The 26,750-nt window shown below is 40.1% G+C and overlaps 1 protein-coding gene across 5 annotated transcripts in view; it reads left to right on the plus strand.

The window, feature by feature from the left end:
* MAD1L1 (mitotic arrest deficient 1 like 1) overlaps nucleotides 1–26,750 on the plus strand; it is an 841,854-nt gene that overhangs the window by 231,102 nt on the left and 584,002 nt on the right. For all 5 annotated transcript variants that reach the window (XR_003852570.1, XR_003852571.1, XM_029576299.1 and 2 more), the window contains one exon: nucleotides 24,476–24,616. Coding sequence is in view for 3 of the 5 variants with exons in the window: in XM_029576299.1 (XP_029432159.1) it covers nucleotides 24,476–24,616 (141 nt within the window). In the remaining 2 variants the exon portion in view is untranslated. The remainder of the gene's footprint in view (nucleotides 1–24,475; nucleotides 24,617–26,750) is intronic.

Consider the following 26,750-nt stretch of genomic DNA (forward strand, 5'->3'; position numbering starts at 1 on the left):
TGCTTTGTGAGCATCTCCTCCTTTGTTTGTCTGAACTACTGCAAAAACATCTCCCAGTCTCCCTCTCAGTTTTCTACTTTTTGAGCTTTGTTCCTTCTTTTCTGCCTCATTGCTTCTTTTAAATTGTTGCCTCTGCTTTACCAATCTTTCAAACAGAACTTAAGTTTTAAGTTTAAAAAAAGAGGAAGGAGGGAGAGGAGTCAAGTTAAAACGATAGATATGTAGGCCCAGAGCTCCAGGCCATTAAAGATCATTTATCTCTATTATGATGTGATGTAAGATGAGAAGAGTCTACCTCATGCCATCTATGTTGTTTCAAGGGTAAGGCTGGACTCATTTGTGGTTCGTAGGGCGGAACCGTGCCTGAGTGGTGGCGTGAAGCCCAGGGTAGAAGAGGAACAACTGGACCCAGGAACCCCTGCAGTAGAAGCTTCTTTGAGCGATCACCTCCACATCAGCTGAAAGTGAATTTGACACAATCAGAACTGCAAGTTCTGTTGCACGCTGATGATTCAAGTTGTTTGCGACAGGGGCTACGGTTCAACCATTGGAGCTGCAGAACTTGGGAGGATTGGCTGAAAGACAGAGTATGTTGCATCTGTGGTGTTGGAAGATCAGTCAATTCCCTCGATAGACCCTTTGAAGAAGGTGAGATCTCTTGTTCAGCCCCCTTTGGGGTTGGAAGGGGATAGAAGATGTTCAGTTGAGGTGTCTATCCCCAAAGTGGTCAGCTTTGTTTTCCCTTCCTTGCCGCAAGTTCCTTCTGCTGTCTCTTTACAGATACCTGGACTGTAGTTTACCGGATTGAGAGCTCCTTGGCTGGAATGTGTGAACTATGCGCTTTCTAGCAGAGAGCAGGTCTTAAATTTAAAGATAAAAATGAAAATATTTTCTCAAATGCTGCTTCTGTTCATCAATGCGAAGAAAACATTCTGTAAATGCAAAACTTACAGGTAACAGTGGTTAACGACAACCTTAATCTTTGTAATAAAGTTGAAATGCTTAGAAACAATATTAGAAAATGTAATCTTCGCCTTATTAATTTTCTTAGACATTTGTCAATTTCTCCAAGAGACGTGTTCCATAAATATTTGCTTGAGGTGCTTAAGTTTCCTTCTGAATTGCTACCTCTGACTGTGAGAATTCATTATATTTAAATATATGTGATGGTATTATGTGTACATTTTGCAAGATCTGTGGACCCTTGCTGCTGTGGCGAAATTGGCTCAGCCTGCAGGGAGGCCCTTTAGGCTCTCTCCGACAGCTGACTGAGCTGCACAGGGAAGAGACTGTTTAGGAGTTTCACCTATGCCAACGCCTTTCCCCTTGAGTTGAGCCCTTGGGTTCCGGGGGCTGGCAGGTCCTAGGCAAGAATGTCTGTGGCAATAGCTTAGCTCGTCAATCCAGGGCCAGACTAGGGTCAAAGGCAGGCAGCAAGCAAGAATGGTCAGTATCCAGGCAAGGGTTAGAGGCAGAAGTCAGTCTGAGCCGGAGGCAAGGAGACAAGGCCAGGACAGCTGAGGAGACAAGGCCAGGCTGGGCAGGAGAGATGAGGCAAGATCCAGAAGCACAGGAACCAGGAGCCGAAGCCGCAACCCACACTACACAGACTAAGTAGGAGACCCATTGCTGAGGCAAAGATGAAGCGTTGAAGAAAGCCTTTTGTAGGGCAGCTGTAGCTGACATCATCCAAGGGTACCATGGCCTTTTCCCGCCGTGGGCCCTTTAAATGTTTCCAGGTTGGGCACACAAGCTCCTAAGGAAGGCTGAGGGGTGGCGATTTTGAGCTGTCTCCCACCGCACTGGCAGAGGCTGTCTGAGAGGGGGGCCTGGGCACCAGCAGCATCGGGGTGAGTATGTCAGCTTGTGGGGATGGTCCTGCAAGCCACCCAAAGTAACACATTTTTGTACATTGCTCTGAGTGATTTTTTTTAAATCTGAAAAGAGCAATTTATAAATATTTTAAAATATATTCCAATTCTTTATTCATGGGGATGGGAAAGTGTTGGAACAGGATCTTCACAGACCTTAGCTGAAGATGTAGATCTTAATTTGATTGATATTTTGGGAGAGTCCCAGAAAGTTGTGCAGAGAACAGCTTTTATTTTTGTTTTATTTTAGATTTTGATAGGAATTGGACAGTTATAGCTTTTTTCAAGAATAAAGATGTACTCTTTTCTTGAAAAAAAAGATTAGGGCATAGCAAGACAAGCGAAAGATGTTTTTGGCATTGCAGAAAAGGATTGTTGCTCTGGGTGGGAAATTTTCCTTAAATTATCAGTGAAATGTATTATTAAGTAACTTGGACTTCGCTTTGTTTTCTATAACCCACTCCAGTTAGAGACATTTTTGGATGAAAGACTTGATTAGCTGAATGCAGAAAATGTGGTGATGGGGGAATAGGTTTTAACTTTTTCACTGTCTTTTTAACTTAATAATTCTTGTTTCTTTTCTTTTCTTTCCTCTCCTCCCCTTGTGGACTAATTTTGCAGCATGTAACTAATGGATGCTTTCTTTCTAAATGTTGCTCTAATTTTAGTTTTCAGTTATGTTGTATTTATTTTTTTCCTCTTAAATATTTGCTTGACATGATATTTTGGAAATTGCATAAATAAATTTAAAAAAAAAGTAGAAAAAGAGTATGGAAAATCCAAGGTCAAGAAGCCAGCAGTTAGGGGCTTCAATGCCTACATTTGTAGGCACTGGATGTCCATCATGGATACACATATTGTTTGTTCTGGTCTGGCCCAGACCATAATTCAAAATGCTACAGCTATGGTTGGATGTGTCACAGGGTGCAGCAGCACTGTGTCTAGATGTTGGAGGCCCCTAACTTGCTTTCCAAGGGTAGGAGCTCTATACCTTGGCATGAGGCTGGACAGCGAAGCCGTTCCTCATGTAGAAATGAGGAACTGTCAGACTCCTAATGCAGGGAGTTGAGGTGGTAATCCTACCCATTTCAGTCCCGCAAACATGGAAAAGCACCCCCATTCTCTGCCTCAAGTCAGGGGTTAAGCAGAGTGTGGAAGCCTGTGGCACTAAGTGAAATGTCAAGAAGAGTGCCAAAACAACACAAGGGTTCCCCTTAGAGACAAAGAGATCAGCATTGTCGGCATAGGACTATGCTGTAGGAAGCTCATCTTCAATGCCAAGGCGGGAGATAGCCACATTAGTGAAGTCCTATCTTAATTCATGGCGCAGAAAATTCCCTAATCATCTGTTTTCCCGAACCCAGTATCATTCACGCCAAGGGCATGGATAGTGGTCTTGAACTTGCATTCCAAGGCACAGTCAACCCACTTGAATAGCATGTCAAAGTGCTGTCAGTTGTTATAGAGTGAAGCATTTTGTATAAGCTAAGGAGTCCCTCTGCTGAAGCTAGAATGCAGCAGGAGGCATTCTGGCACTATCCATTGGCACTGTTCAATGGGTAGTGTTGATGCAATTGGCATGGAGCATCTTTGAGACAGCTCTTACCATGGCAGAGATGGTAACCACAGCACAGAGTACCTCATCTGCAATGCAGATATCCTTTAGTCTTGATGAAATGATCTGGATTTCTGAAGAGGATATCTGTCTTCAAATCAGAGGGTCCTCCAGCCTGTATGGTCCCAATTGTTGGAGATAATTATGAATTTCTTTGCCACTTCCATTGAAGACATTTGCAAGGCTGCAACTTGTCTGTTCACACCTTCTGCTGATCAGAACAACTGAAATAAGCAACCTGGACACACCAGTGGAGAGTGGTCTACTTGGTATACTGGCTGCACGAAAGTGTCTGAATGCCATGTCACAAAGAGACAGGAAAGTATGGACAAGTAGTTATGCACAACCTGCTAACACCCCCGCCCCGCCCACACACACACACACACACACACACACACACGCGCAGAGTCTGGGTTATTTATTTCTGAAGTTGCCATGTAATACACCTCACTTGTTATGGCAAATTCATGTCTGCTTGTTGACAGAGAAAGCAAGTCTGCTTACATGTAAACAGAGTTCTCTATAGACAGCAGGATGAATTAGTTATACTTAATAGCCTCCTGCCTTCCTGGGGTACGAACTACTTCATTAAAGCTTAAGCTTTGGAAGAGAGTGAGGGGCTAATGAGGCAGTGTGTGCACATAATAATTCCCGTGATTGCACAGTAAAAACTTTAATGAGCTCTGAGAACTGGGAGTGGGATAGACGAAACGCTGTTTACAGAAGAGAATGCATGGGAAGAGCTAGGAAAACTGAAAGTGGACAAGGCCATAGGGCCAGATAAGATACATCCCAGGATGCTAAGGGAACTTAGAGATGTACTGGCGGCTCCGCTGAAAGACCTGCTCAATAGATCCCTGAAATCGGATGTGGTGCCACTTGATTGGAGAAGAGTGGTGGTGGTCCCACTTCACAAGAGTAGGAGCAGAGAGGAGGCTGAAAACTACAGGCCGGTTAGGCTATTAAGTATAACTAATTCATCCTGCTGTCCATAGAGAACTCTGTTTACATCTTCAGTGATGAGAAGATTAATGGTGACTCTGCTGAAGGATAGAATAGTGAACTATCTACAATCTGGTGGGTTGCTGGATCTAAGGCAGCATGGATTCACCATGTCCTGTCAGACAAATCTGATAGATTTTTTTTGATTGGGTGATAAGAGAATTGGATCAAGCAAAATCACTCTGTGATTTACTTTGATTTCAGAAAAGCTTTTGATTTGGTCCCACATAGCAGGCTCATGAATAAAATGAGAAGCTGTGGAATGGGTTACAAACTGGTTGACTGACAGGAGACAGTGAGTAATGGTAAATGTGAGGGAGTTAGTAACATTGTCTATTGTATCTGAAGACTGGAGGATTGCCAGTGTAATGCCAATTTTTAAAATGGGATCAAGGGGTGAGTCTGACATCTGTACCAGACAAAATTTTAGAAACTATCATAAAGAACTAAATTGCTGAACATCTAGATAGGCATAGTTTAAAGGAGCAAAGCCAAAATGGATTTAGCCAAGGGAAGTCTTGCCTCACAAATTTGCTACTTTTTTTTGAGGGCGTAAATAAACATGTGCATAAGGGTGAACCAGTTAATATAGTGTGTCTGGATTTCCAGAAAGAATTTGATAATGTCCCTTATAAAAGACTTCTTAGGAAATTAAAATGTCATGGGATAGGGGGCTGTGTCCCATTGTGGTTTGCCAACTGGTTAAAATATAGAAAACAGAGAGTAGGGCTAAATAGTAATTTTTTCCAGTGGAGGAAGGTGAATAGTGGAGTGCCCCAGGGATCTGTTCTGGGACCACTGGAAATGGGAACAACAAGTGACAATATCAAATTTGCCGATGACTCAAAATTATTCAAAGTTGTTAAATCACAAGAGGATTGTGAGAAATTGCAAGAGGACATTGCAAAACTGGGAGACCGGACATGCGAATGGCAAATAAAATTTAATGTGGACAAGTGCAAAGTGATGCACTTAGGGAAGAGCAATCCAAATTATGGCTACAGAATGTAAGTTTCCACATTAGGAGTCACCATTCAGGAAAAGGATCGAGGTGTTATTGTTGAAAACACATTGAAATCTTTTGCTCAGTGTGCAGCAGCAAACAAGAAAGTAAATAGATTGCTAGAGATTATTAGGAAAGGAATGGAGAATAAAACAGAGAATATCATATTGCCTCTGTATCGCTCCATGGTGCAATCTCATCTTGAGTATTATGTGCAGTTCTGGCCACCACATCTCAAAAAAGATATAACAGAATTATAAAAAGTATAAAGAAGGGTTACCAAAATAAATAAAGGTGATGGAATGATTCCAAAGAAAGGCTAAAGAGATAGGACTCTTCAGCTTGGAGAAGTGACGGCTGAGGGGAGATATGATAGAGGTCTATAAAATAATGAGTGAAATGGAACAAGTAAACATTAAGGGTTGTTTTCTCTCAAAAGGTACAAATACTAGGGGTCACACAATGAAGTTACTAGGTGGTGATCTTAAAACTAATAAAAACATTTTTTTTTTACTCAGCGCATAATTAATCTCTGGAATTCATTTCCAGAGGATGTGGTGAAAGCTATTAGTGTAGCTGTACTTTAAAAACATTTTCCTGGAGGAAAAGTCCATTAACTATTATTAAGGTAGAGTTGCAGAAATCCATTGCTTATTCTTGGGATAAGCAGCTTGGAATCTATCTACCCCTTGGAATCCTGCCAGCTACTTGTGACATGGCTTGGCCACTTTTGAAAACAGGATACTGGGCTTGATGGACCTTTGGTCTGACCCAGTATGGCAAGTCTTATGATCTTATTCTGAAGAAAGAATGGTGTTAAGTAGAGTGCCATGTAGATTGGTTTTGGGAGCAATTTTGTTTAATATCTTTGCGCGACAGCAGGAAGACATAGAAGGTAAAGTTTGTCTATTTGTGGATGGTACTACGATCTGCAACAGAGTGGACATGTCTGAAGGAGTAGAGGATTGAAAAGTGATTTAAGAAAGCTTGAAGAGTGGTCAAAGACTTGGCAGCTGGGATTCTATGCCAAGAAGTGTAGAGACATGCATTTGGGCTGCGGTAATCTAGAAGAGCTGTAAGTGATGGGGAGTGAAAGACTAATGTGAACAGACTATGGAGAAGGTACAGAGAAGGGTGACCAAAATGATAAGGGGAATGGAACAGCTCCCCTATGAGGAAAGTCTAAAGAGGTTAGGACTTTTCAGCTTGAAGAAGAGACGGCTGAGGTGGGATATGATAGAGGTGTTTAAAATCATGAGAGGTCTAGAACAGGTAGATGTGAATCTGTTATTTACTCTTTCAGATAATAGAAAGACTAGGGGGCACTCCATGAAGTTAGCATGTGGCACATTTAAAACTAATCGGAGAAAGTTCTTTTTCACTCAACGCACAATTAAACTCTGGAATTTGATGCCAAAGGATGTGTTAGTGCAGTTAGTGTAGCTGTGTTTAAAAAAGGATTGGATAAGTTCTTGGAGGAGAAGTCCATTACGTGCTATTAATTAAGTTGACTTAGAAAATAGCCACTGCTATTACTAGCAACAGTAACATGGAATAGACTTTTAGTTTTTGGGTACTTGCCAGGTTCTTATGGCCTGATTGGCCACTGTTGGAAACAGGAGGCTGGGCTTGATGGACCCTTGGTCTGACCCAGTATGGCATGTTCTTAGATTGGAAGAGAGACCTAGAGGTGATAGTGTCTGGTGATCTGAAGGCGGTGAAACAGTGTGACAAGGCGATAGCTAAAGCTAGAAGGATGCTGGCTTTATCTATCACCAGACACTATAACCAGTAAGAAAAATGAAGTGAGAATGCTCTTGTACAGATTCTTGGTGAGTACTGTGTTCAGTTCTGGAGAACAGATTTCAAAAGAGATAGAAATGGGCAGAGAAGAATGATCAAAATGGTGTGGGGTCTGTATCAGAATGCTTAGGAGGAGAAGCTGAAGGATCTGAATGTGTATACCTGGAAGAGAGCACGTGCAGGGGAGATAGGATTCTGACCTTCAGATACCTGAAAGGCTTTAATGATGCACACATTTTGAACCTTTTCCGTTGGAAAGTAGATATTAGAACTAGGGGTCACGAAATGAAACTCTAGGGGGGATGACTCAGAACCAACATCAGGAAATAGTTCTTCATAGCGAAGGTGTTGGATGCCTAGAATGCCCTTCTGGAAGAGGTGGTGAGGATCTCTAAAGGCTAGAGCATGGAAATGAAGAAAAAGGGTGTATGAGAGTAACTTGCATGGAGCGGTAGTTACTACCCTTAGCTAATTTGTTTTCATAATTTTGACACAGTTGCAACATCACTCTCTGCATCAACAGCAGGGATAAAAGAGGAATTGGATTCAGACAGCCAACGCTGGGCCCTGACTTTTATAGTACGGGGTACTGATACGCAGACATTAGGGAAAAAGCACAGAACTGCTTCTACAGCCAAGTCCAAAAGCAAAGCATATTCAAGCAGCATTGTTTGAATTATCGAGGTTGTTCACTCGTTAAAAATGTAAAACATGCTAGCAGTAATTTTATGGGTTTGGCAGTTGCTTACTTTTGTATTACTACCCTTATCATAAGGCTTGGGGTTAACCTGCACAAAGCGGCAGTTGCTACCATAAGCAACTTGCTAGGCAGAGTAGATGGACCTTTTGGTCTTTTTCTGCTATCATTATTATGTTACTATGGATCCGAATCAGCGCCATCAGATGGCATCATCCATGTGTTATAGACTATTCATTCTGCTTTCTATGGAGAAACCTGTTTACAGGTGAATAAACTAGCTAAAGGCCAGTATTACTCTCGAAGGCCCAAGATGGCGGTCAGTTACAAAATGCTACCCACTCTTGGCTGACTGATTTTTCTCTTTCCCTCAGGCCCCTTTTCTTTGTGCTTCCTTATTTGTATTGGTTCTTGAACTTGTCTGCACCTTGCATGAGAAGGTACCAAGGTATTTTGTGGATTGCTTGCTTTCTTTAGATGGTTTAAAACACTGCAAATACATCATTCTTATGCCTATGGGATTTGCAAGAACACACCATTGAAATGAAACAATTGGGAGGATTGTAGATGAAGTGAGTAGATGACAAATGTGATGACAAATCATGAAAATATAAGAAAATGGAAATTACAGACTGAGCTTTTTCTTGTACCAAACAATGCCATCCCTTACTGGTACTGCTGTGTACAGAAGTTTAGGATGGCATTATTTCTCCTTAGAAAACGTATCACTGTTACAAGTTGAATATATATTACAGTAAATAAAATATTGTAGAACAGTTTTGATTACAAAATTTTTGTATCATAATTTCTGGTGTAGTCAGAGGATCATCCTCCAGCCAGCAAACAGATATGACTAAAGTATTGGTGCTTCCATTACTGTGGAAATTATTGCTTGAAGAATGACACTACAGTTCACAAGTTTGAAACTTGTGTTAATTCAACCTCTGTTTGTGGAAACAATTGTAATCCCACAGTTCCCTAGCTAAAAATCAAAGGGTAAAGGAGAGGAAGGATTAAAAAAATTACTTTGATTATATAGTGTTAACAGGACTGTCTTGTGTTTATTTGCAAAATTCTTCACGTTTAAAAGAAAAAAAATTCTCTCTGCAATAATGAATCATGCCTCTCAGTGATGGCAGATAAACCGATTTGGTGAAAACTGATACAGCTCCATCCACAAGGCCTGGAATAAACACAGGCCCTTCAAAGTTCCTCTTCACAGTAATAGGATTCTTTAACACCCACCCTAATTGGTTAATATAAAACTACAGTCAACACTGACTCAGTTAATATTCCAAGGCACAAGTGTGGTTTAAAGAGAGAAAGAGGTTGGTAATTTAGTTATAAAGAGTAGATGGGGATAGCTAATGCTCGGCTTATGACCATCTCAGCAGTTATGAAAGAAAACTATGTTTTATATAATGTTTCAAAGCTACTCATCACATGCAGTAATACCAGCACTACCAACTAAAAATTAAACTTATTTTAGTTTGTTTTTAAAAATTGCTCCCAATACTTTTGTTTTGAACTCTGAAACATAGAAATGACATCAGAAAAGGACCAAATGGTCCATCCAGTCTGCCCAGCAAGCTTATGGTAGTATCTGCTGCGCCATGTAGGTTACCCCCATGCTTATCAGTTTCCCAGACTGTAAAATTCAGGGTGCTCATTGGTTGCTGTTTGAATCCAATTCCCCATTACATCTTGCTGTTGAAGCAGAAAGCAATGTTGGAGTTGCATTAAAGTATCAGGCTTATTGGTTAAGGGTAGTAACCGCTGCATCAGCAAGTTATTCCCATACTTATTTGTTTCTCCAGACTGTAAAAGGTGGGCCTTCATTGTTCACTGTTCAAATCCAATTCCCCTTTTCCCTCCTGCCGTTGAAGCTGAAAGCCATGATGGAGTTGCATCAAGAGTATGAAGGCTTATTGGTTAAAGGTAGTAACTGCCACCCTAGCAAGTTACCCCATGTATTCTTTTCTTCATTTCCATTCTCTAGCCTTTAGGGATCCACAGCGTTTATACCATGCCCCTTTGAATTCTTTCATAGTTCTCACGTTCACCACCTCCTCGGGAAGGGCATTCCAGGCACCCACAACCCTCTCCATAAAGAAATATTTCCTGAGGTTAGTTCTGAGTTGTCCTCCCTGGAGTTTCATTTCATGACCCTTTAGTTCTTCTGATTTCTTTCCAACAGAAAAGATTTGTCGAATGTGCATCACTGAAACCTTTCAGGTATCTGAAGGTCTGTATCATATCTCCTCTGCACCTTCTCTCTTCCAAGGTATGCATATTCAGATTCTTTAGCCTCTCCTCAGAGGTCTTCTCATTTATTTATTTATTTATTTAACATTTCTTTTATACCGATATCCGTTCGCACATCGTATCGGTTCACAGTGAACAAAAAACCATTGGGCAGTGCCCGTACATATAACAGATAACATAATATAATATGATGAACTAGGCAACATATAAATAATTTTTGGGAGGAGCCCTTACATATAACAGGCATCAATGGGTAGATGCTATGGAATATAACTATAACTATATACATGAAAGTGCAAAGTACAAAATCATCAATCTTTCTATGCAGCCCAGCATTATTCTGGCTTTAGTTATTGCTTTGTCATATTGCTTTGCCATCTTCAGATCTCCAGACACTATAAACCCAAGATCCCTCTCTTGGTCTGTGCATATCAATTTTTCACCCCCCTCACAACTCTGTTGTGTTGGTTCTTCCACTTCACCATTGTGTATATTTGGCACGTCACACTCTGTTACACTTCCACTGTGGTATGTCTTTGGGCTCTCTTTGAGAGTGCTGTGATCTTCTGGCATGCTTTTGGTCTTTCGTCATATTTGGTGGTCCTTGCTTCTTATTTGTTGGCTTTTGGGGCCATTTACGTTATTTCTATAGAAGTAATTAAATGACGAGCATTATTGCCAATTAATTTAGCAATTTTATCATGAATATTGTTGATTTACACTACCCCTTAGAGAGAAATGGGTGGAGAAGACTATACAGCGGTTTTCAATTTAAATGTTTTCATTGTTTTTCAGAAGTGCTGTCATGTATGTCGCTCTTGTTGATTTCATAGAATGGAGTGCAAAAGGTCGACAGTAGTTAAAATAGGATCTCATTGTATATTCCAGAGCAGAGGTCTGTTTGTCAAAAAAGATTTCTGTTGCTGTCCCATAATGAAGTCATTATTATCGGAGCAGAACACACACATAAATACTAATAAATATGCATTATATGCAAGGGTTACTGTTCCAGCAAAGTCTGCCAAGCTGCTTTATTATATGCAGAGGGCTGCTTCTTGAAAAAGAGAAGGGAAAGGCAAGTGAGAGCTCATCTTTAAACTTTTTTTTTTTTCAGTTAGAAAGTAAACCTTAAAGTTTTAATACCATACTATACATCAACTAATTTAATAAGCTGCTGAAGCCATCCTTCCAAGATCCATGTGCTACTCAGTCTAGGTGAATCAAGATCTGAGCTTTGTATGGTAAAGCTGCATTGCTGCTTCCTGGTGACAGAATTTAAATGTGGCACTAGTAGGAGGGACAGCACGTGCCTGGACTAATGGCGCAGAACCACCTAGAACAGTGCCATTTTAGGTTAGTTCTTGTTTCCACTGAATTAAGGGAAAACTGAGAACATGATCGGTGAATCCTCAGTTTCTCTGCCTCTCGTGCAAACCTTTATTTATTTATTTATTTTGTCAGTCTTACAATCCGCTATCTCCATTCTTGTGATCGGCGCGGAGTATAATTAATGCGTCCATAAATTTTACAAAACAAAACAAGAACATTTAACACAATATCACTACCAGTTGTGTACTCTAGAAAGAGCAACTAGCTGGTAGTAGTAAGCATTTAAGGAAAGGAGGAAGACTAAGTTGCCATCAGCTATTTGCACAATTTCAAGTGGATTTAGTAGGAAGCATGTTTTCTTTTTCAGAAACGGTGCCGTTTTAGAAGAAATGCCCCCTGATGGTAGTAAGCATTGTTGCTCTGAAAGAGGTTCTCTTTGGTACAGTGCAAGTATTAAGATTGCTAGCAGTAAATTTAAGAGATCATACCCAACATACCCTGGTTAATGAGTGGAGGTTCATTCTCGTCATAGTGTGTGCAGAAAAAACCCATTTGGAGTCACTTTCCTAGGAGGAAAGGAGGCAGTTGAAACTTAAGATTCTTAATCGAAACTTTCGTAATGATTGATTGGTTTATATAATGTCCTGCTTTTTCTCTTTGTTCGGTTATGTTGGTCTCTGTGCTTGGATATGTTTACAGCTGAGCCTCAGGGTTAGAAACAAAAGATGTTGGCAGAAATGGACCGATGGTTTGCCACAGGTTTTACTTGCTCTGTGGTCTTCTCCCTTTCTGTCTGTTACATGCATGCTTGAATTCTACTGCTGTTTTGGCTCCTGTCACCTCTAGAAGAAGTAATTTCTAGTTATCCACCACCCTGTCAATGAAAAAGTATTTCCTTGCGTTCATTCTGTTGCGCGCGAATGTTATAAAATCGGGCGTAGATTTGTTCGCACCGGGTTGCACGAACAAATCTGCCCCAATGGAAGCAGGTGCTTTTCTAGGACTGGGTTGAGAACCAGTGCTCTAGAGACTGTGGGGGTAAATATTCAAAGTTAGTCAGATATAACTTATCTAAGTTACGATGTCTATTCAGCGGCACGGTGAAGCTGCTGAATAGACATGTAAATGTGTGCACTTCGCAGGTTAAGTCCCCCGGCTAAACTTAGACTTGCTCTATGAGACGCCTAAACTTAGATATACGCTTATCTGCCTAACTCTGAATATGTGTAGTTAGGTATATAAGTTGCTTTGCCCCCAATCCGCCCAATGCGTGACCACTTTTTTTGTGCCCAGATTTTAGGCATAGAAGGACTTGTATGGATAAACGGTGGCAACTGAACCTAAGTGCATATTCAGCGGCCGCTACTTAGCCGCATTAAGTCCAGCTTATGTGGCTAAATAGCAATGAACATGCTTTAAATTTTGACCTCTATATCCTTTACTCTTTCTATGTATGGCTTATAGTTCAGGCCACCACCATTTTGGTGGACCTCCTTGGTATTGCCTCTATCTTGTCAGTACCTTTTTACAGATGTCTACAGAAATTAACACAATACTCAAGGTGGGGTCTCTAACAAGTGTGTCTAACTTGCGTGCAAACGAGGGAATTTTTACCTGCATATTTTAGTTGTTTTGCATCCAATTTAGCTTCTAGAATCCATATTTACTGATTGTTTTTGCTCACAGTGCTTGTTAATTTGAATTCATTTTGAGAAAAAGGTATGGGTTCAGAGGTAAGAACAGTTATATGTAAATACTGTTAAATATAAACCATAATCTCATCAAGAAGTGCTGGAACTCTTAAACTGCACATTTTTTCAGCTTCTGAAAACAGTTTTCCTTAGACTGGTTTTGACATTACTACATGGTTAGTGAGCTGAAATGTATTTGTCAATTAGATAACTATTTCCATTAGGTAAGGTTGGCCAGGCTTTTCTCTTTTGGTCGTGTTTAGTGTTAAGGTGCTGCTTTTTTTGTGTGTGTGTGTGTGTGTTTTTTAGGGTTCCTGAGTTTGAGGGGAACTGCACATAAAGAATACTCATGTGCTGGTCAATCAAATAAATAAATCATATATACTAGCTTAAAATGCACTGAAAATTTGGGAGCACATAGGTGGCCCAGTTTTAAAACAATCTTCTAAATCTAACCAAAGCATTATAAATCAGTGGACTATGTTTCAGAATGATCTTGTTAGGTTTGGGTGCTGTTTTTTAAAACCAGGCAAATGATCTTTTGAACTACCTATGTGCAGTCAAATAGTTGGTACAGGCTAAACTGATTGCCCGGAATTTGAGCATGGATGGATGTGTGGTTTCTTTCTTTATTTCCTTTTCATTTTGACTTTATCCCCTGTTGGAATATTTAGTCGTCATTGGCCAACTCGTTCTTTGGTACCAGGGTGATTATTTTAGGGGGTCCCGTTTGTCTGACTCCATCCATGATCAGTGGGGAAAGTCATGAAAGGTGGCACTTTTGACTCTTCAGCTTATGCACACTAGAGTAAGGAGCATTAGTGGCTCAAATTGGATAGATCTGCTTTTGACACCATCGTACAGTCTATTGGCTTAATTTCAGTATGCATTTCTGGGACAGTATCTAAGGCTGGTTCCAATCCTACTTAACTGATCGAAAACAGAGAATCAAGATAGGGTCCACACCAGCCACACTTGCTTCCATTCAATTTAATATTTATCGGGCTCCCCTCTGCAAATTACTCTCATATCTGGGAGTTAACTATAACATATATGCAGACAACATCCAGCTTTTCTTTCCTTATACTAATTTTTAGACCTGAATTAATCTCACTCTCAATGAACTCTGTTAAATGCTGGCTAACACAACATAAGTTACAGCTTAATTTCTCAAAAACATAAATTTTGCTTCTTTCTTCAATAAAAAAAACCAAAAAAAACCCAACACCCCCTTTTCCAACATCAATAGCAATTACCTATCATACAATCAGCAAAAAATCTAGTACAAAATTGGATCAAAATCTATCATTGAAACATCACACCTCTCATATTGTAAAAACTTCTTTCTATAAACTTCATCTTTTGAAGGACCTAAAACCATTACTAAATCCTCTGATGTTCAATCTGTATTGCAGTCTTTAGTATTAACTTCACTAGATTACTGCAACTCTCTCTGCAACTGGGTCTTCTTTTAGCCTCAATTTGTCCACTGCAGGTTATTCAAAATTCAGCAGCAAGAATATTAACTAGCACTAAACTCAGAGACCCATATCACACCCACTCTCATGAAACTACATTGGCTACCTGTTTCCTGGAGAATACGGTACAAAGTCGTGAACATCATTTACAACTTGCTCAACAATGATTCATCTACATGACTCGCCTCAACTCTTCGTTTATATAAACCGAGCGCAGAAGTCCCAGCCCTGAAACTAACCAGAATTGATGTTACCAGAAACAGAGCTTTTTTAGTCGCTGGTCCACACCTGTGGAGCTCACTACCAGAGCCTATCCGCACAGCCTCATACTAAAGAACGTTAAAACCCACTTCTTCACGCTAGCCTATCAAAACTACCGGTAATTTAGGTCCCATTGTTGTTTCTGCAATATTTGTTTTGTTCATTTTATCTCTGTATATATTATGCTTATGTATGTAAAAAGTGTAAGCCGCTATCAGCTAAAAGGAATGTGTGGGTTAGAAATTTAAAAAAATAAAGAAATGGGCATATTTTGGAGAGTTCACTTTTATTAAGACATCACAAAGTTAAATCAATTACATTTGGAATTATATGAAAGGACCATGGTTTCCAGGCTTTTTCTGCACTGATTTTGAATGCATTGTTCACCGGTTTTGATGTGACTTAATTAATTTTTTTATAGTGTCATTTACATAATTGTTTGTGTTTCACAAGTCTAAACATGATTGAGTCTTTTCCTAAATGTTTTACTTTTCATGCTTTTTGTCACTGCTTCATAAAAATCATTTCTAGGTATCACTGATTTATTTATTTATAAACTTTTTTTATACCGATATTAGTGGGTACATCATATCGGTTTACGGTAAACTGAAGGTTTTGATTTGACACCTGCATGTTATAAATGTCCACTTGGACTATGTGAGTGTATGAGGACATCTTCCGTCTTTGATAACTTGGTTTTGAGTATGGCAGGGTGAGGTTTCAGTTTGACCCCCGATGGTGAGTCAGGCTCCGACTTGGTGGCAGGAAGTGATATTTGTCATCCACCTGTTGGATCTCCAGAGACACACCCCCAAAGTAAAGCCCTCAGGCTAAAGCTCGATGGATATAGTTGTACTAAATACTGCGGAGTGTTTTCTTCTTAGCTGAATGAATTGAAACATAACTGTACAGCCAATATTTGTCCACTGCTGCTGCTAATGTACCAAACTTAAGTGGCATCAAAGGGGATGGCCTGTACATGGTGTTTAGCACAGAAAAGTTTTCGGTTGTTTGTCAGAGTCCGTTATCTGGTAGAACATGGAAATTAAAAACAAAACAAAACCCCCCCCAAAAAAAACATCATAGCTGGAAGGGCAGGGAAAAGAAGGCCTCTGATACAGGGAAGTCCATCAAGAAAACCAGGTGGAAAAGGTGACCCCTATCTCTTGTAAAATCCTATGTCTGTGGACTTCTGCCCACAGTTATGGTTCATTGTTGTTCTTTTGGGGGAAGGAGGGGTGCAGGTAGGAATAAACTCCTTAGAGTGGAGATGCTCATTTATCTTTCAGCATGTGCAGCTTGTATGCAGGGAGTAAAGCAGACTTGATGTTCATTTTACGTTTGTCCTCTTCTCGTGTCTAGTGCCAACATGATATTTAATGAAAAAGAGAGTGAGAGAATAGTGAGTGATTTGGAGGATGAGGTTGGGGTGTTTTTGTTGTTGTTGTTGTTTGTTTCTGATCGATCGCTGTCTTTTTGGAAAAGTTTTCCGTTCATTGTCATTAGTTAAGATTGGCATCTGAGCTTAAAGAAAGAAAACCAGTTGACACCTCATAAGCAATAGACTATTAGAATTCTCCTTTGGTAAATGTTAATTAAACAGGAGGCAGTTTTTTTTTTTTTTTAATGTATTTATTTGTGTGCATGTGTGTGCAGGAAAACAGTGACACACAGACGCCCCTTTGAAAAGGCACAGAGCAAAGAATATAATTACAACTGCTTTTTCTCAAGCGGTCTCTTAGAATTTAATCAACACTGAAGCAAGCTCTGTGTGTGTGTGCGCGCGTGTGTGTGTTTCTGTATGTGTGTGTTTGTTTTGGGATTAATGCTTGAAGTCTGTTCATGTGGAAATGAACCAGAGTTTTACTGTGACTAGAATCTGTCATTAAAAAGCCATTATCAAAGGCACACAGTACACATCAGGCACTTTTACTGCTAATGACAAAAAAAAAAAATCCTTTTATTTTTTTTTTTTGTGCTGTATTTTTTCCCCCGTATGTTATCCCAGCACCCCCACTTCCAACCCACCCTATTCTTAGTGGATGTAGTACAGAAGCCTAAATGGAAGAGAGAGCTTTGGTGAAAGTCGGCAGTTCTAAGATTTATGGATCAATAAAGCAGACAATTACAGCTTGTTTATAAAAGGAAAAAAAAAAAACTTCTGGGCCCTTAGAGCAACATTGAGACTCTAATAATGATAACTCTGGCATCTAGCTGGAAACTATAAAAGTCAATAGAAAGATATAGGATTTCAATAAAATTATGACACTGGATAAACTTTACCCCAGGAAAAATTTGCACTGGGGATCAGGCCTGGCTTCAGTTAGATTTGTAACTTTAATTTGTTTCTCATTGATTTTGAGAGGGGGTGGGTTCTTTTCTTTCTTTTTTTTTTTTTTTTATTATAACTAATTAGAAAGTCACTGGCTGATTTTCTCAGAAGAGCTGATGGTAGAAGTGCGGCACGCATGCGGAGTTCTGATTCTGCTAATAAGCTTCATCAATAGGGAAAGCAATGAAATCCGAATGACTGGAATTGATTTTTTTCTTCTGTAATGTTTATTTTCTGTAGTGCTTTATTGTGTTCAGTCTTGCCTCTTACAAACAAAGGCAATGGCCCATGTTGAATTTGCCCTTATTCCATCACCTCTAATTCTCTTGCCGTTCTCTCCCTCGTCAATTCCCAGTCTCCCCCCCCCCCCCCCCGATTTCTGTCCTATCCCAGCCAACATGTGCGGCACGCAACCCGAAGATATCTTAACTGAAAAATCCTAATCAATGGAAATCTTTCTAGTGTGGCCATCTGCAGACATCAGCGAGGAGTATGCAAATAATATGTATGTACCTGGCTGGAATGAAAGTCCCACAGTGTTGCATGAGTTGCACAGTGCAAGACGGAGAGAGATCTGATGGGAGCTGCGTAGCAGCGTGAAAAATGCCTCTGTGTGATTCTTACAGTAGAGGTTGCGTGAAGAACACCTTACATTCCAATTTCAGGGGGTCAGATCTTAGTTTGTTTGAATCAGTTCCTTTATAAATGTGGTCGTCGGACTCTGGAATTGTGAGGAGAGTGGTTGCGATTCTGCCCTGGATCAGAGCTTGTACTGTTTTTCCTTGGAAGGAGCTGGGTTTGCATTTTCATGTTTGTGTGTGTGTGTGTGTGTGTGTGTGTGTGTGTGTGTGTGTGTGTGTGTGTAGACTGACATCACAGACCTTTTAAGAGGGGAAAGCAGTTTGTCACCATCTGCACTGCTGGCTATTTGCCTGACCTATAGAAAAGCTTCGCCATTTGAGTCAGAGGATGGTAAGATTGGGCTGAAATGCCTGCTTGAGTGCTTGTGTTGGCACAGGTGACAGACTCTCTGCTTATTATAAAAGTCCGTTATCTGGTAAATTTATCGTATTACAATCTTGTCTGCTTTAAAGCTCCTTAGAGTGAGCGTTTCCCTTAACTTGATTTCATTCAGGCATCTGTTTGTTTGAACAGTGTTTTTTTTTAGCAAGGATTAAGTATCATTTCTGCTTCAGATCTGTCATCTCCATTAATGTATCTTGCATGTCGTCCTGATTTCCTTTCTTCTGGAAATAGTGAGACAGGCTGGATGTGCGCTTTGGGTGAGCATCGAGATGGGTTCTGGCGTTTTCCCCCTCCTGCCCTGGTTCTCCCTCCTTTCTCTGGAGCTCACCCTGTTTATCATTTCTTTCCTGCTTCAGGATCCCTCTCCAAACACCATCCAGATTTCTCTTACCTTCTGTTCCCTGCACTCTCCTCTACAGCTGTATACACCCCTTTGCTGCAAAACCCACACCTCCGTACATATTATAAATTGTAAATTCTCTAGGGCACTCGGAGCCACTTTTTCCTGTCCTGTAAGCACAAATCTGTTGCTCTGTCCTTCATTTTTGGCTTAAAAACAAAGCTTTACTCATGAGTATTGTGTGCTATAAATTATAAATGATATCAGGGGGCTGTTTGAAGGATAAGTCCTGCAAACTTTGAATCCAGTATCAGCAGAAAGAGGAGAGAGACCTTTGTTGAAGATCTGCATGTTAGAGATCTCATGAATAGCAACTTTGGTTTCATTGCAAGGAAAGGAGCATGTTTCCCCATGATTAAAATATTTAAGGTAACGTTTTCTTTTTGTTCTTTTTAGTAACTGAATATACCAGACTAACTTAATATAATATTATATCGGCCTTTTCAGTTGCCTGCGTCATTCTCCTCCCCCTTTTACTGAGCTGTATGCAGGCAGTCTGAGACCTACATGATTCTGTACTGTGTAAACCCAGTATAACTTCTGTTTCTTCACTGATCTGATGAAAAAAGGGTAACACTCAAAGCTCATCACATATGTATTACTCCAATCACGAGGTATCACCCATAACATTTGTTGACCGTTAATATGCCAAATTCTGTAGTATTGGTGATCATTTTTGAATTTTGATTTTTTTTGTTATATTTTTAGGAGTCTTTATTCACATATGTACTGTTCTACAGGGATGAAAATATTCTTCTGATTTGATTAATTGTATTTATTTTGTGTGTTAAGTTTGTATTCTGTTGATTATTTTGTTTTTATTATGAATTTGCTTTGCTATTTATTTTATGCTTCTATAAATTGTATTTTGCATTTATATGTAATGGATTTCTGGTCAATCAAGAAAAAAATAAACTAATACGTGATGACTGAAAATTATCTACTTGCCCATCCAATCTGTCCACTTATTTCTAGTCACACTGCAAGGATATATTCCAGTTACCAGCCATAAGGTATTACAACTTGTAAGATCTCTCTTCTTATCTAGGACAGTTTTTCTCATCTTCCTCATTTGAACTCTATCATCTTAGGCAGTTGAGCATACATTCCCCAGTTGGTTCACACCCATGTCCTTTTCCCTTCCCATGTCTAACCACAAAAACTCTGCAATGATCAAAGTAACTACCAATACTATCTTGGCCATTGCCCAAATATCAGATTTCCTACATTCTTTCTTTGCTCAGCCTGCCAGACGGGCCTAGCTACTTGAACACCTGTTTTCACTAGAACTTCTAGTTTTTACTGTTCTTGCAGCCTGCCCAAGGGACCCAGCTGCCAGTTGAATTTTATCATCCCAGCTTAGTACAACTGTTTTGTAACTATCTGGCCTCCTTATTTCCTTATGTAGCCTTGTTGCCAGTTTTGTAAGGAGAATTATGGTGGTAAGTGGTAATGATGCCAGAATATGTAACCAGACTTGCAGATGAAACCAAATAATTCTTGGAGACTAGAAACTCACCTAAATAAAAATTATATTATAAGGATGACAATTGCTCTTTTACTGGTGTCAGCAAATTCATTAGTTTTCCAGCTTCCATTTTTGTTGGTTTAGTAATTAGCATGAGTTGTCTTCAGCCTGTAGAATGGGATTTGGAATCCTATCCCTTGTATTACATTCAGAATAACTCTAATTATTTCACTTCAAGATTCTTGCTCCCAACCACTGTGCTAGACACCCCACTTCAACAAGTAGAGGTACCCTGCAGACGCTGGGGTAGATTTTATAATTTTTTGCGAGCACGTACTTTTGTTCGCGCACCAGGCGCGAACAAGAGTACGCAGGATTTCAATAGATACGCGCGTATCCATTAAAATCCGGGATTGGCGCGCGCAAGGCTGCCGATTTTGGGCAGCCTGCGCACGCCAAGCCGCGCAGCCTGCTTCCGTTCCCTCCGAGGCCGCTCCGATTTTGGAGCGGCCTCGGAGGGAACTTTCTTTCGCCCTCCCCTCACCTTCCCCTACCTAACCCACCCCCCCTACCTTTATCGCTGGATTTACGCCTGCCGGAGGCACGCCATCACCCGACCTGGGGGCTGTTCCGGAGGGCGCGGCCACGCCCCCGGAACGCCCCCGGGCCGAAACCACGCCTGCGGCGCCGCCCCCGAAATGTCGCGATGTGAGCTTGGATACAGGCAGGGCTGGAGACAAGGCTGGAATCAAGGGCAACCCAGAGGCAAGGGCAAGGCCAGGGATAGCATACTTGGGAGTGGATTGGGCAGGACTAGACAAAGGCTGGACAAAGATAGGGCTAAATAAGGACTGGAGAAGACAATATTAAAATAGGCAACAGGAAACAAGAAAGCCCAAACAGGACATAAGGCTGGCTGTGTGAACCTAGTAGGCCCAAAGGCTGCAAGATAGGATAGGAAAGCCCAAGAGAGCACTGAGCATGGAAGATGGGCCTGAAAGGCTGCAGAGCAAGGCCAGAAGGCCTGTAATGCCACAGAGCAAGGCAGGTAGGCTTGAAGACAGGCTCACTGGTCTATAGTTTCCTGGATCACTCCTGGAGCCCTTTTTAAATATTGGGGTTACATTGGCCACCCTCCAGTCTTCAGCTACAATGGATGATTTAATGATAGGTTACAAATTTTAAGTAATAGATCTGAAATTTCTTTATTGAGTTCCTTCAGAACCTTGGGAATCATACCATCTAGTTTGTCAATTTGGCCTACTATACCTTCCAGGTGCACAGTGATTTGGTTCAGATAATCTATCTCATCACCCTTGAAAACCATCTCCGGAACCGGTATCTCCCCAGCTTCCTCATTAGTAAACACAGAAACAAAGAATTAATTTAGCCTTTCTGAAATGGCCTTATCTTCCTTAAGAGCCCCTTTAACCCCTTGGTCATCTGTCTGTCTCCCTCACAGGTTTCTTGCTTCAGATATATTTTAAAAAATTTTTATTATAAGTTTTTGCCTATACGGCCAACTTCATTTCAAATTATCTCTTGGCCTGCCTTATCAATGTTTTACACTTAACCTGGCAATGCTTATGCTTTTTCCTATTTTCTTCAGATGAATTCTTTTTCAAATTTTTGAAGGATGTGTTTTTTTTGGCTAAAATAGCCTCTTTCACCTTAGCTTTTAACCATGCTGGTAATCATTTTGCATTCCTTCAACCTTTCTTAATGCGTGGCATACATCTGGACTATGCTTCTAAGATTGTCTTTTTAAACCAGCATGCACTACCCCCATAACATGCAAATTTTTTCTCATACATATTCATTGTGGATATCCTGAAAGCCTGACTGGCTGGGGGGTCCGCAGGACAGGGTTGGGAATCACTTCTTTAAACAATGTCCACAGCTGTTGTATACTTTTAACCTTTGCAGCTGCACCTTTCAGTTTTTTTTCTAACTATTTTCCTCATTTTATCAAAGTTTCCCTTTGAAAATTTAGTGTTAGAGCTGTAGATTTATATATTGTCCCCCTTCCAGTCATTAGTTCAAATTTGATCATCTTATGACCACTATTGCCAAGTGACCCTACCATGTTACCTCTCACCAAATCCTGCGTTCCACTAAGAATTAAATCTAAAATAGCTCCCTCTCTCGTTGGTTCCTGAACCAATTGCTCCATGAAGCAGTCATTTATTCCATCCAGGAACTTTGTCTTTAGCATGTCCTGTTGTTACATTTACCCAATCAATATTGGGGTAATTGAAATCTCCCATTATTACTACACTACCAAATTGGTTAGCTTCCCTGATTTCTCTTAGCATTTCATCATCTGACTATTTTGACCAGGTGGACGGTAGTATACTCCTATCGCTATACTCTTATCCAATACACATGGGATTTCTGCCGATATAGAATCTACTGAGCATTTAGTCTCTAATATGATTTTTATACTGTTGGACTCTATACACTCCCAGACATAAAGTGCCACACCCCCACCAAGTTGATCATCCCTATCATTGCAATATAATGTGTACCCTGATATAGCACTGTCCCATTAGTTATCCTCCTTTCACCAGGTCTCTGAGATGCCAATTATGACTTTAACTCTCCTATCTTACTTCTTAGACTTCTGGCATTGGCAGATACTTTGATAACATTTCAAAATATCCTTCTTTCTATGTCAAGTTGATTTAAGATTTTCAGATTACAGATTTTCAAACTATCATCCATTTTATTTTAGAAATGAGTTAGTTTTTTTTTTTATTCTAACCATATACGTGAGATATCTCTCTTCTGTGAGTATACAGTTCTAGCAGCCATATTGATCATTGAGAAAAGCGGAGTCTTTGTAAGTTGTAATATCTTCTAAGCGACCAGCAGAAGAGATTGTGATACTGAGCATTCCAGACCACAGAGGTCTCTTCTGAAATGGAGAAACGTTTCCATGCTCTGGCATTAGAAATTCAGGTGAATTTATAAGTGTTACCTACTGGCCTTTTGCAAGAAAACATTTGCATTGCTGGCGTTAGAACCAATGTCATGCTTCTGGTCTCCTAGCTTGCATTGGCAGGACACTACTGCGATAAATCTCTGCAGGTTTTTGGTTTTTTTGTATTCCTGTACCTCGCCCTGAGCACTTGGAAATGCAAGACATAAATCTGATAACTAAATAAGTGAAAATCCTAGTTCTTTTTGGCAGGACCATTTTTGGAAATTCAGGGCCAGATGCATTGACCTGTTTTCCCATAAGCACATTTATCCCCTAGATAACCCTGGAATGCCACAGTATTGGACAAGATGACACAGCTAGCGTCCTGGCTGAAAGACACCAGCACTATTTGAATCCTGGTTTACATCTCCTCAGGATGTTCTCATTCACTGCTGGAAGCATCAGACAGCAATTCCAAGTTATGGGTTGGAGCTAGAGTAATTCAGCCTGGAGACTTGGCTGTCATTGCTTTGAAGATACTGCAGAGCTAAAAAATGTAACAGAAGTTAGTGAATATCTAGATTTACTACTTTACAGCTGACAGCCTGTTAGCCTAAGTGATTCTCAAATGTTGGTTTGGCACATTTTCTAAACAGAGGCTATCTATACCCAGTTTGGTGCCAGGGGATTTTATATATATATATATATATATATATATATATTTATATCAATGTATGTGTATACACACATTTACATAGAAATATATCTATATATGTCTGTTAAATGGGAAGTTCTTCCAGATATCAGTCTTACAGCCTTGACCTTTACCTCTGAAATGCAAATATAGTTTGTTTTATTTATTTATTTATTTATTTAAAAGGTACATATATTCTGCTTTATTCTGTCCATTGTGGATAAAAAAAAATGCCCCAAAATATTTTCTGTGAGAAGGGTGGGCAGGGAAGAAGCGGGTGCCAGCTCTTCATAACTCTTCTTCTACCTCCCTTCAGCTTTTTCATCGTTCAGACTGTTTTTTTAGATGCAGTATTGGATGTTACAATTCAAAGACAGCAGATATAATGGACTGTCACAATTGACATAAGGAATTTCCAATGTGCAGTGGTTAGCTTTTTCCTAATCCAATTAATCTGCAATCAGATCTTCATCTCAGAATTTGATTTGTAAGGTTTATGGAGCAGCAATGAGTTGTTTGAGAGAAGTTACTCTTCAGATTCCAGTTTCTGGATTCCGTTGTGGCACCAGGATCAATTCAATTGTTTTAGCCCATATTTCTCTCTCTCTCTCGGGCAGGAGCGCGATGGAATGAGAGCGATTCTGGACTCGTATGACAGTGAGCTAATCCCATCAGAGCACACGCCACAGCTGATCCGTCGAGCGCATGAGGCTGAGGAAATGCTGCAGAAGTTGCACACCCAAAATACTGAGATGGAGGTAAGTTATAGGGGAGAGGAAATTGCAGCTTGGTGAGTGGAGTTACCAGATCAAAAGCTGAATGTACAATGGGGGAATCCTTATGCTTCACATAAAACGAGGTTACAAAACAACTAACTTGCAAGGTAACGAAAAGCCTACCTGATCCAAAACCACAATAAATTCTGTCTGTTGAATTCTCTTTTAGCTGGCCCCTGCTGGTTTATTTCTTAAACAAAATGTGTCAAAGAGGGTATCCACTGGGTGATGGTTGAAGCACATTGCAGTGTATTGATACCTTTCTTGATAGGAGCTTCGGTGGCCTACAGAGTCATTTGGGCAATAAGGTAGAAATCCGTCTCCCAAGGATGTAGTAACACTCTGACTACATTGCTGCCTCTGTGATCTACGAAATAAGAAGTTGAATATATTCTGAGAATGGTAGCACAGCAATGAAACCTTATTTATTTATTTGTTTATTTTTCTGTACAGATGTTGGTATATACCTTCACACCAAGGAATCTAATTAATTGTATGACTCATAATAATATTTTACATTATTCCTCATGCGTGCTGTCACCATTCAACTATGGAGAACCATAAAGGCAATAGATCATGTGAGGTCATAATCAAAATGCTTTTCAAGCTTCAGTGGCAGACTGACATATCAGTCTTGTGGCAGAAAACCTTTGCCCATTCAGGAAAAAGTAGCAATCCTCTGTATCAGCACTTCCTTCAAGTCCTGAGGCAAAATATCTCTGTTGCCTGCCTTAACAATAGCAACTTTTTTTTCCCTCTAAGATTCAGTTTCATACAATATTTAGCATGCATATATTTATGTGGGCAAAATTATGAATTACTTTGGGCTGGATATGTGATTTCAGTACTGCGGATTTTATTTGTTGGTAATCTTTCGCGAGACCTTTATTTTCTTATAGAAACAAAGATTGGGATATTGTTTATGGCCCAAAAGTCAGCTTAATAAGTTTTTTACTTTTCTTTTTGAAATGCAGTGTACAAAGTGTATCAGAGACCTCTTTAATATGCAGAGCACTGATGAAAAAAGTTGTTGTTTTTTTACTTATTGACTAGGTCACAGTAAACGCTTGTAGGAAACTAGTAGCGAAAAGTAACAGAGATCCTCTCCTTCAGCACTGATAAGGCTTTGTACGAGGACCTAGCGATAATCCATGCAGTAATATTGCGAACCCTAGGTCAGGAACCTCAAGCACAGAACTCTGCCTGATGCCTTTGCATGGTTTCAGTATGTTCCCTGCTCATGCAGGTGTTGGTTCATCTATTTTTAAAAAGTGCCATTAAAATTACTTTGCTGTGATTCATTATGCACATGATGACATGTTAGCTAGTATTTACCATTTTACACCTCAGCAGTTGGTCTACAAATTGAGCTTGTTTGGAATTCTTTTCTAATGGTAAAACTGCTTGTTAGGATCTATTGTGTGTTTCTGGGATTTACAGCTTTGCAGCACTAGGACTGGCATCTGTCAGTGTTGATAATGTTTGCTTTCCATTTTCCTGGTCTGATCTGTTAAGAGGGAGGAATTGCTCAAGTCCCTTTCTTCATCATACACCCCGTATAGCCCTGTCCTTCCGCAATGTCAAGTTTTTCTGGCCTTGGAGTTGAACTGCATGTCTAATACTTCTAAATTGCTCTTCAAAACAGTTAAAAACCTAATCAAGGACCCATCCTCCTCCATCTCAAATAACTATGAATTTTTCAAAAAAACTCTTGCAACGAATATGCTACCTCGCTATTAAACAAAATAAATACCCTAAAATCATAGTTCTCCAAGATGAGGTCGCACCATGGAGCAATTGAGGCATTTTGATATTCTCTGTTTTATTCTCCATTCCTTTCCTAATAATTTCTAGCATTCTATTTGCTTTCTTGGCTGCTGTTGCACACTGAGCTGAAGATTTCAATGAATTATCAACGATTACGCCTGGATCCTTTTCCTGAATGGTGATTCCTAATGTGGAGCCTTGATTTGTGTAGCTATGATTTGGGTTGCTCTTCCCTAAGTGCATCGCTTTGCACTTGTCCACATTACATTTCATTTTCCATTTGTTTGCTCAGTCTCCCAGTTTTGCAAGGCGGTCTTGCAGTTTCTCACAGTCCTCATGTGATTGGGGT

The sequence above is a fragment of the Rhinatrema bivittatum genome, chromosome 14 (assembly GCF_901001135.1).
Source record: "Rhinatrema bivittatum chromosome 14, aRhiBiv1.1, whole genome shotgun sequence".
Lineage (NCBI taxonomy): Eukaryota > Metazoa > Chordata > Amphibia > Gymnophiona > Rhinatrematidae > Rhinatrema > Rhinatrema bivittatum.